The sequence below is a fragment of the Seriola aureovittata genome, chromosome 17 (genome assembly GCF_021018895.1).
Source record: "Seriola aureovittata isolate HTS-2021-v1 ecotype China chromosome 17, ASM2101889v1, whole genome shotgun sequence".
In the NCBI taxonomy this organism is placed as follows: domain Eukaryota; kingdom Metazoa; phylum Chordata; class Actinopteri; order Carangiformes; family Carangidae; genus Seriola; species Seriola aureovittata.
Window position 1 is genome coordinate 15,058,680 of NC_079380.1, and position 12,004 is coordinate 15,070,683.

The 12,004-nt window shown below is 36.7% G+C and overlaps 1 protein-coding gene across 1 annotated transcript in view; it reads right to left on the bottom strand.

The window, feature by feature from the left end:
- fam20ca (FAM20C golgi associated secretory pathway kinase a) overlaps window positions 1-12,004 on the bottom strand; it is a 53,428-nt gene that overhangs the window by 3,687 nt on the left and 37,737 nt on the right. Inside the window, exons 4-5 of the mRNA XM_056401123.1 lie at window positions 2,227-2,319; window positions 370-485 (exon numbers count right to left, since the gene is read on the bottom strand). Coding sequence (XP_056257098.1) covers window positions 370-485; window positions 2,227-2,319 — 209 coding nt within the window. The remainder of the gene's footprint in view (window positions 1-369; window positions 486-2,226; window positions 2,320-12,004) is intronic.

Here is a 12,004-nt window from a genome sequence, read left to right on the forward strand (position 1 = left end):
ACACAATTTGACTTTTTCTTTGCTCTGATTTAACCTGTAGTTTCCATTATAATACTTCATGTCTTGATTTGTTTGTCACAAATTAAGTTTATTCACCCTTAATTAACATTGAATATTAAGATATATAGTTAGTTAGTCCTTTTGTGAGTAACCTGACTTACAGTGCCACCCTCTGGTGACTTTTGGCTTTGGCTTTATTTATGATCACACATGCAATATTCTTCTCATTTTCACCAGGACATACAAACATACACACGTACACAACCACACTGTGTGTATAACCCAGTTTACTTGTTGTCTACATTCATGTTGTCCTGTGCTCTGTTTAAATGGGATGCGAGAAACTGTGCCAAACTGCAGAGTCACTACCTGGTGAGATGAAGAAGGTCCTCCACAGCTTCTTATCACGTGTCACATCTCTGATCTCCCTCGTCATATTGACAAGACGTCCTGCCACCGGGGGCACTCTCCGGAAGTCAAGGATCCTGGAGCCAGAGTCACATTATATAATATTTAATACCCAGTCATCAGGCTGTTTCCAAATTCCAAATGTTACTGTCTTACACAATCTTTCTGACTTTAATTTCCTCTGAACGGATGCAGCCACAATGCACCAGGTCATTCTCATCTGTGGCAATATACTGTACATCATCTGTCCGTTATTGTATAAACATCCCAAAGAAAAAGTGGGACATCGGGATTTGTTTCTTCACAGAAGAATGATGTTTAGTGATTTCCCATCAAACTTGTCAGCATAGAACTTGATCTGTATGGTTTCCGCACAAAAGATGTATTAATAATTCATCATCTTTACATTGCTTTCTGTCTGCCTGTGTGATTGGAAACAAGGATGTTTTACAGTGTCTGTCTCTCCAACACAATGCAGTAGTCATGATTTGTTCTAACCCTCTGCTTATATTCAGATGGTAGAGAGCAGGTTAATTCCACTGATCCTGCTCTCGACTTCTTGTCCTCCCGTTCTCTCGCTCCATCTCCGTCTGCATCTCTCTCTCATTCTTCATGTCGGAACATGATACCTCTTCAGTCTCTGTTTAGCCTGTCTCACTCTATGTTTTGTGTCCAAATGACCCTGAACCAGTGTGAGACTTAAACTAAGCCCCCTGGGAGCAGGCAGACACACAGACAGACTGGCTGGAGTGGAACACAGTTGGCGAAACTTAAGCCTACAGAGGACAGCATTCACGAGCAGCAAACTGCACCGTCACGTAGGGCCCTGGTGACAAAGGAGCACCTGTGAGTGTGTGTACGTGTGTGTGTGTGGGTATTTGCATCTATTTGTGTGCACACCCCTGAGTCACAGGGAGTTCACAACAGATGGTAAGATAGTACAAAGAACAGTGAGATTTAGAAGTGATTACTGGAAAACAGTGATGTAACAAATCTTCACGATACTTTAGTGCATTTCATGAGAACTGTCTAGAATTAAAAATCCAATCAAAGAAACTTTTAGCTGAGCAAAACATCACAGCACTCCTCTGCATTCCTGATTCAGAGGCCGAGCAACTAGATTTTAATTCATAGGCAGCCCTGCAGGATGCATGCAAACAAAAACAAACTGCTCTTTATGGCCAAGAAACTATGTCCTAATGGTGTGTCTATGATTTCCTGTTTGGCTTGGTTTTTCTGCCCATGCAAACACATGCCACTGACCTCATCAAACAGACAGCGAGCAAGCGAGCGTGTGTGTGTGTGTTTTTGAGTGTGTGTGTGTGTGTGTGCGTGTGAGAGCATGTGTGAGCTAATTACTATGCCCGCAGAAGATTTTAAGACGACCTGTGGTCCATTTATCATCCACCCCCAGAATCCCAAACCATCATATTTGACTCTTCTTAGCACTACTCTCTGTTGAGAAGTCTTTTTTTTTAAACTTGTCCTTAGAGTGAAAGGATCATGTGGAAATCAATATCCTCAGCAGCAAGGAGAGGAGATGTTCCCAGCTGTGTGTTATCTAATCCCTCATGTACTTAATCCTATTCAAATTTTCACAGCTTAAATCCATTATGGCGCACCTCCGGTTTATAATGGGGGTTAAAGTGTCGCTGTCTGTGTGAACGAACATGTGTGACTTGCTATTCTTCCTGGAACACACTGTGAAGGATGATTTGAAAACGCACTCTTAACAGGAACCAGATGAGTCACCGAGAGATCTCACACAGCACAATAGGTTTTTTTTTTTTTTCCGGGGGGGGGGGGACACACACTCACCTGTCCAAGTGAAAAGCAGCAATCTCAGCATTGTGCCTCTCGAAGTCAGAGAAGTAGAAGAAGTCTGGAGGGGTTTCCTGCTCCCGTGTCTGCCTGAAAGACAGTGGTTTACAGGGAAACATTAAACATAACATCAGCAGGAAATGTTTTTAGTCAAAGCTGTCGTTTTTAATGTGATTTCTTTGTACTCGTGTATTTTACATTTTGTGTTGGGATAAGAGGAACAATAGGAAATAAAATAATAATAATGAATAGTTAGACTTATTGGAAAGCCAATAATCACAATAATCCTGAACTGAAAAATTTTCAAATTGGGGGTTGAACGATGAGAAAGCTGAAAATGTGAATGCATACAAAGTCCTGGAGTAACTTTCCTTGTATCATCTGTCTCTTGAGTACTGACTCATCAGGAAGGAGATGATGTTACAAACAGTATTGTAACAAAGATGTGCTTTAATGTTATGTGTTGTCTTTTGATTTGAGACATTTCTGCTCCCATCTATGCTGATCTCCTCAGCTTTCATCAAAATTTCGTTTCCTGGAGTGTGAAACTCATCTCAGCGTCCCTTTCTAGGACACAAACTGACGCAGGGAGACCAAAGCCTGTGTGGACAAGGCTGCTGAGGGGGAAGCTGGATGAGATTTCTGCTCACATCCTGCTGTCATCCTCTCAGCAAACACACACACACAAATGCAAACTGCTATAGGCCCCTTTGTGTCCGTCTTTCGCTCTGTCTGTCTGTCTGTCTGTCTGTCTGTCCGCTCGTCTGTAAGCAAGACATTATCTCTCCACATTCGCACACTTGTTTTTTCTTTCTAACACACATATGTAGACACACCTGAAATAACCTGCACTGTAACTGCTATGCTTTCACACAGTCAGCTAAACCTCACACACACACATGCACATACTGTATCCCCTCCCTCTCTGCCCTCCTTTATCTCTCCTCCCCTCCTCCACTCCATTAGTGTGGATTGGACTTCAGAGAGGAGCGGTGCATTATTTTCCCTCCCCCTCCTCCCTGTTTTCTTTAAAAAAAAAAAAACACTGACAAAAGAAAATAACCTCCCCTCCTATTCTTTTACATGTCATTGAAACCGTCATTTACCGTACCCGTACAGAAATTGCAGCCATTGTGACCCCTTCTTTCCCACCCAGAATGAGGAGGGGTGTGATGGTGTTTTTGTTTTCAGGGTGCATGGCAGGGGATAAAAGATACTGCATAGATGAACAGGGAGTGGAGTAAAAGGTGACCTCAAAGCACCTGTAAATGCACCTTGTTATCATTCAAATATGCCATTATCAAGGCACGTTATCATGTATAGATAATCAGGGTTGCTGAAAAGGCTCAGCGTAAAAAAAATAGATGCACCGAGATGTGAAATTTTTCCTCACATTTTGCCCTGAGTTGAACACAACAACAGCCTTTACTTGAATAGTTTATTCTCTATGGCACGAAAGAGAAAGACAGTCTAAAGTTGAAGCTCTTCCCTCTCAACAAGGAAATGCTTCTGATTGTATTGACGTCCAAGCTTTTTGACAATATATGAGTTTTATATTATGTTTCTTCCCTGAATTTACTTTGCACTGTGCAAAATATGTTACATAAACCTGACTGACAGGCATTACAGGCTTTGGTTTCCATGGTCACCAAGATGTAGAATGCAATTTCCTGTCAGGGAGGAAGCTCCTTAGAATTTTGAATGTAGGCAATAGCAGGTTTGTGATGTGAAAGCACACACACGCACACGCACACGCACACACACACACACCACACACACACACACACACACACACACACACACTGAAAAATGAAAAATCACAGTTACCCCTCACGGTTATGTATACACAACTCCTTTATCAGTGAGTGTCCTTGATAATAAAAGCCCCTTTATGTGAAGGAGTGTGTGATTAGGCTACAGCAAATGTGCTGTTCATAGTTCAGCAGAATCTGTGTGTGTGTGTGTGTGAGTGTATGAAGTGATGAAACTGAACTGCGTGCCTATGTGGCCTCAGTTTGCGCTGACTTGGCAGTTTTAATGCTCTTTCATGAGCTTAGACCTGCACAGTGGAGGGTTATATTAGAGAAAGATGGGGGGGGGGGGGGGGGGAATGAAAACCACAACAGCTGTGGCCCAGACTCTGCATACACACTCCTCTTTTCTTTCTTTCTTTCTTTCTTTCTTTCTTTCTTTCTTTCTTTCTTTCTCTCACACACAGACACGCAAAATACACTGTCACAGAGCCAGACTGCAGAGAGGGGGCAGTAGAGACAAACTCAGTGAGAGAGACTCAACGTGCTAAACACTTTCATGTCACCTTTGGGGGTGAAGCTGATGAGAGCAAGTCAGCAACTTTCTTCACGCGTGCATGCTGAGTAAAGATGGAACCATATGTAGTTTGTTTTTCCCAGCTGGGTGGAATGGGCTATTTTAAAATGACAGGAAAACATGTCTGACCGAGCAGTATTCAACCTCTATCCATGGGAAAAGGGTGCCAGGGTGGCAGGTACAAAAACTGTACAGTGCCTACTCCCACTGACCAAGTGCTGCAATAATCCAATATATAAAATGAATATAGAGAGAGAGGGAGGGAACACAGGAGATCTGTCAACTATTTGTAATCCACTGCAGATTTTAGCCCACCACTGACAGGCTTCTTTGTCTCTGTCTGGCCCTATGTCCTGTGTATTTGTGTGTGGGTGGCTGAGAAAACATGGGTAGTGCTTGGCTATGAGGTCTGGGTATATTCAACTGCAACACTCACACATACAATTGAAAGGATCGTTAGCATAGAAGATCTTTAGCTATCAGTTACTTCGCCATTAAAATATCAGTATTAGACCTTCCCTGTTGTGATTACAACTTGGATGTTGGCATGAACCCAATTAACATATCAGAAACTTGAAATTACGATAACTCCGATATGACATGAATGCAGCATTAGCCTGGCTCTCTTATGTAGTCAGCCATAACAAGCAATCAACCCCATCAACCATGTAAATGGCTGTAACTAACAAGACAGCGAGTTGCTCTAATGCATCCTATGGGCTTAACTTGTTCAGAGCCATGACAACAACATATGGCATTGTAGTGGCCAAAGCATAAAGAGAATAACAAGAAGAAAATGTTTGCATGCAAGTTACTGTTTTGGGAAATCTGGATTTTCATTTGGGGAGAGATAAAAGGAGACTCAAGAATATTAGACCCTGCTTCGTGTTTTCTAGTTTTCCCATCATCCACCTCCTTATTTTTGTTCTCCTCACCACTTTTTTTCCTCATGGCACAATAAAGACAACAGATTGATATTTTACAAAATGTTTTACTTAAGTGTATACCTTTTTCCCTCCCTCCTCACATTGATTACTACAGTCTATGTTTTCAAAAGAGCAATGCCTCATCTGCTGTGAAATTGTCTGCTAAGACTTTTTTTTTGTGTGTGTATGAGTTTGGGAGAAATGCAAGCGTGATTAGTGTGATGTATTCAGGACACTTGTGGGTAAATGGCACCTTGTAGAGTACTCACAACAGCTCTCAGGGTGACACACAGGTGAAAGGATGGAGGACCGGATAAAAGATAGGGAGATAAAACCTCTTCAGCCTGGTGATTTATGTCAGAGGGTGCTTGTCTGTCAGCAGCACTACATTACAAGTATCAAAGAAAACATAGGCAAAGACTGTCAAGGTTGCTGTGTGTGTATCTATACATTTTGTCTGTATTCCTGACTGCATCTGCTCATTTCTCTTTATTTTCCTCCACACACACTGCTTTTTTTTTTTTTGCATCCTCCAGCATCGGTATCAGAGAGGGATCTAAGAACTGGCCCAGGGCCCAAAGGTAGCTGTCTAGATTGAATTTCAAATCAATGTTACACAAGTTGTGTTCAGGTCTCAGCTATTTTCAACACTCAGGGTGAGACACTGCCAGGAGGGAAAAGCGAGTTATCTGCATGTGTGGGAAGCTGTATAGGCGGCAATATATTATCATGAGAATGCTGGTAAAAAGACTTAACTTGAAGAAGAAGGATGATGGCCAAAGTCAGTGCTTATATTTCAAAGTTATCAGAGACTCATGAGGCGGGAGAGAGTGTGGAATAAATAAGAAGACTGAGCGACGTTATTGGTGGTCAGCTTTCTGCTGTATGAAGAATTCAGTAAATGTAGGTTTAGAGGTATAAATATCTATTGATTGATCTTTTATCAGAGTTGGGTGCCCTGGGGAGTCGTGTTGTTTCATTAATGATCTGCATTAAAGACATGAGTCATTAAAAGTGCAGCACATGATGTTTCACATTTTGCTCCACCATGCAATTAATACATTAAACCCAGGGCATAGGTTTGGTCTCAATATTGGAAGGAAAGCAAAAAAACCCTGCCACCCCTCAAAAACAAAGAGATTTGCTTTTTAATGCCATCAACCAAATGGTTTACTAACCGTCAGACTGCAAGATGTCAGCTACCACTACACCACCACATGAATGGATCAGCGTATCATAGTATAGTAAGGCATAAAAATGTCAAAAAAGAGGGAGCACATGTGAACTCCACACAGAAAGGGACCAAAACAAGGATTTGAACCTGGAACCTTCAGCCCTACCCACTACACCACCTCCGTACCTCATGAATGGATCAATGATTGATTGTATAGTGAGACAATAAAATGTCACAGTAGAGTAAGGCATAAAAATGTCAAAAAAAATTCACAGTATAGAAAGGCATAATAATATCAAAAAATGTCATAGCATAGTAAGGCATAAAAATGTCACAGTATTGTCAGGCATAAAAACTCCACACTGAAAAGGACCAAGACCAGGATTTGACCTGGAACCTTCAGACTGCAATGTGTCAGCTATAACCACTACAAACCCCTTGAATGGATCTACTTATCATAGTATAGTAAGGCATAAAAATGTAAAGAAAGAGGGGGAACATGTGAACTCCACACAGAAAGTCCAGGATTTGAACTTAGAACCTTCTGACTGCAAGGTGTGAGCTTTAACCACTACACCACCTTACCACCTCATGAACAATTTAACGAAATAAAAAATAAAAAAAAACCTCATCGTATAGAAAGGCATAAAAACTACAAAGTATAGCAAGGCATAAAAACCTCAAAAAACGTCATAGTACAGTAAGGCATAAAAACATTAAAAAAACGTAGTATAGTCAGGCATAAAAATCTCAAAATACGTCATAGTATAGTAAGGCATAAAAATCTCAAAAAACTTCGAAGTATAGTAAGGCGTAAAAACATCAAAAACAGCATAGTATGGTAAGGCATAAATATCTCAAAATACGTCATAGTATAGTAAGGCGTAAAAAATCTCAAAAAATGTCATAGTACAGTAAGGCATAAAAACATAAAAAAAACGTTGTAGTATAGTGAGGCATAAAAATCTCTAAAAACGTCATAATATAGCTAGGCATAAAAATCTCAAAAAACGTCATAGTACAGACAGACAAAAAAATATCATAGTATAGTAAGGAAAAAAACGTCATAGTATAGTAAGGCATAAAAATATCATAGTGTAGTTAGGCTTAAAAATCTCAAAAAATGTCATAGTATAGTAAGGCATAAAAAGCTAAAAAAAACGTCATAGTATAGTAAGGCATAAAAATCTAAAAAAATCGTCATAGTACAGACAGACATTAAAATGTCATAGTATAGTAAGGCAAAAAACGTCATAGTATAGGAAGGCATGAAAATGTCATAGTGCAGTTAAGCTCAAAAATCTCAAAAAACGTCACAGTGTAGTATGGCATAAAAAGTTCAAAAAACATCATAGTATAGTAAGGCATAAAAACATCAAAAAACGTCATAGTGTAGTTAGGCATAAAAATCTCAAAAAACGTCACAGTATAGTAAAGCATAAAAATCTCAAAAAACGTCATAGTATAGTAAGGAAAAAACGTCATAGTATAGGAAGGCATAAAAACATCGAAAACGTCATAGTACGGTAAGGCATAAAAAAATCAAAAAACGTCACAGTACATAGACATTAAAATGTCATAGTATAGTAAGGCATAAAAACGTCATAGTACAGTAAGGTATAAAAATCTCAAAAAACATCATAGTACAGAAAGACATAAAAACGTCAGTATAGTAAGGCAAAAATAACGTCAAAAAAAGTCATACTCTAGTAAGATATTAAAATATCAAAAAACATCATAATATAGAAAGGCATAAAAATCTCTAAAAATGCCATAGTATAATAAGGCATAAGAACGTCAAAGAACATCAAACTATAATATGGCAAAAAAACGTCATAGTACATAAAGACATTAAAATGTTATAGTATAGTAAGGCAAAAAAATGTCAAAAAAATTCACAGTGTAGAACGGCATACAAACATCATAGTTTATTAAGTCATAAAAAATGTCAAAAAACGTCATAGTATAGTAAGGCATAAAAACTCAAAAAACGTCATAGTATAGTAAGGCATAAAAATCTCAAAAAACGTCACAGTATATTAGGCATAAAAACATCAAAAAACGTCATAGTGTAGGTAGGCATAAAAATCTCAAAAAACGTCACAGTATAGTAATGCATAAAAATCTCAAAAAACGTCATAGTATAGTAAGGCAAAAAAAACGTCAAAAAACTTCACAGTGTAGTATGGCATAAAAACGTCACAGTATAGTAAGGCATAAAAATGTCATAGTGTAGTTAGGCATAAAAATCTCAAAAAACGTCATAGTATAGTAAGGCAAAAAAACGTCATAGTATAGTAAGGCATAAAAACATCGAAAACGTCACAGTACGGTAAGGCATAAAAAAATTAAAAAACATCATAGTATAGTAAGGCATAAAAATTTCAAAAAACGTCATAGTATAGTAAGGCAAAAAAACATAGTTTAGTAAGTCATAAAAAATGTCAAACAATGTCATAGTATAGTAAGGCATAAAAATCTCAAAAAACGTCATAGTATAGTAAGGCATAAAAGTATAAAAAAACGTCATAGTACAGAAAGACATAAAAATATCATAGTATAGTAAGGAAAAAAACGTCATAGTATAGTAAGGCATAAAAACATCGAAAACGTCATAGTACGGTAAGGCATAAAAAAATCAAAAACGTCATAGTATAGTAAGGCATAAAAATGTCACAGTATTGTCAGGCATAAAAACTCCACACTGAAAAGGACCAAGACCAGGATTTGACCTGGAACCTTCAGACTGCAATGTGTCAGCTATAACCACTACAAACCCCTTGAATGGATCTACTTATCATAGTATAGTAAGGCATAAAAATGTAAAGAAAGAGGGGGAACATGTGAACTCCACACAGAAAGTCCAGGATTTGAACTTAGAACCTTCTGACTGCAAGGTGTGAGCTTTAACCACTACACCACCTTACCACCTCATGAACAATTTAACGAAATAAAAAATAAAAAAAAACCTCATCGTATAGAAAGGCATAAAAACTACAAAGTATAGCAAGGCATAAAAACCTCAAAAAACGTCATAGTACAGTAAGGCATAAAAACATTAAAAAAACGTAGTATAGTCAGGCATAAAAATCTCAAAATACGTCATAGTATAGTAAGGCATAAAAATCTCAAAAAACTTCGAAGTATAGTAAGGCGTAAAAACATCAAAAACAGCATAGTATGGTAAGGCATAAATATCTCAAAATACGTCATAGTATAGTAAGGCGTAAAAAATCTCAAAAAATGTCATAGTACAGTAAGGCATAAAAACATAAAAAAAACGTTGTAGTATAGTGAGGCATAAAAATCTCTAAAAACGTCATAATATAGCTAGGCATAAAAATCTCAAAAAACGTCATAGTACAGACAGACAAAAAAATATCATAGTATAGTAAGGAAAAAAACGTCATAGTATAGTAAGGCATAAAAATATCATAGTGTAGTTAGGCTTAAAAATCTCAAAAAATGTCACAGTATAGTAAGGCATAAAAAGCTAAAAAAAACGTCATAGTAAAATAATGCTTAAAAAAATCAAAAACGTCATAGTACATAAAGACATTAAAATGTCATAGTATAGTAAGGCAAAAAACGTGATAGTATAGGAAGGCATGAAAATGTCATAGTGCAGTTAAGCTAAAAAATCTCAAAAAACGTCACAGTGTAGTATGGCATAAAAAGTTCAAAAAACATCACAGTATAGTAAGGCATAAAAACATAAAAAAACGTCATAGTGTAGTTAGGCATAAAAATCTCAAAAAACGTCACAGTATAGTAAAGCATAAAAATCTCAAAAAACGTCATAGTATAGTAAGGAAAAAACGTCATAGTATAGGAAGGCATAAAAACATCGAAAACGTCATAGTACGGTAAGGCATAAAAAAATCAAAAACGTCATAGTACATAGACATTAAAATGTCATAGTATAGTAAGGCATAAAAACGTCATAGTACAGTAAGGTATAAAAATCTCAAAAAACATCATAGTACAGAAAGACATAAAAACGTCAGTATAGTAAGGCAAAAATAACGTCAAAAAAAGTCATACTCTAGTAAGATATTAAAATATCAAAAAACATCATAATATAGAAAGGCATAAAAATCTCTAAAAATGCCATAGTATAATAAGGCATAAGAACGTCAAAGAACATCAAACTATAATATGGCAAAAAAACGTCATAGTACATAAAGACATTAAAATGTTATAGTATAGTAAGGCAAAAAAATGTCAAAAAAATTCACAGTGTAGAACGGCATACAAACATCATAGTTTATTAAGTCATAAAAAATGTCAAAAAACGTCATAGTATAGTAAGGCATAAAAACTCAAAAAACGTCATAGTATAGTAAGGCATAAAAATCTCAAAAAACGTCACAGTATATTAGGCATAAAAACTCAAAAAACGTCATAGTGTAGGTAGGCATAAAAATCTCAAAAAACGTCACAGTATAGTAATGCATAAAAATCTCAAAAAACGTCATAGTATAGTAAGGCAAAAAAAACGTCAAAAAACTTCACAGTGTAGTATGGCATAAAAACGTCACAGTATAGTAAGGCATAAAAATGTCATAGTGTAGTTAGGCATAAAAATCTCAAAAAACGTCATAGTATAGTAAGGCAAAAAAACGTCATAGTATAGTAAGGCATAAAAACATCGAAAACGTCACAGTACGGTAAGGCATAAAAAAATCAAAAACGTCATAGTACATAGACATTAAAACGTCATAGTATAGTAAGGCAAAAAAACATAGTTTAGTAAGTCATAAAAAATGTCAAACAATGTCATAGTATAGTAAGGCATAAAAATTTCAAAAAACGTCATAGTATAGTAAGGCATAAAAGTATAAAAAAACGTCATAGTACAGAAAGACATAAAAATATCATAGTATAGTAAGGAAAAAAACGTCATAGTATAGTAAGGCATAAAAACATCGAAAACGTCATAGTACGGTAAGGCATAAAAAAAATCAAAAAACGTAATAGTACATAAAGACATTATAATGTCATAGTATAGTAAGGCAAAGAAACGTCAAAAAACTTCACAGTGTAGTATGGCATAAAAACGTCACAGTATAGTAAGGCATGACAATTTCATAGTGTAATTAGGCATAAAAATCTCAAAAAACGTCACAGTATAGTAAAGCATAAAAATCTAAAAAAACGTCATAGTACGGTAAGGCATAAAAAAATCTAAAAAAGTCATAGTACATAGAAATTAAAATGTCATAGTATAGTAAGGCATAAAAACGTCATAGTTTAATAAGTCATAAAAAAGGTCAAAAAATGTCATAGTAAAGAAAGACATAAAAACGTCAGTAAAGTAAGGCAAAACTAATGTCAAAAAAAGTCA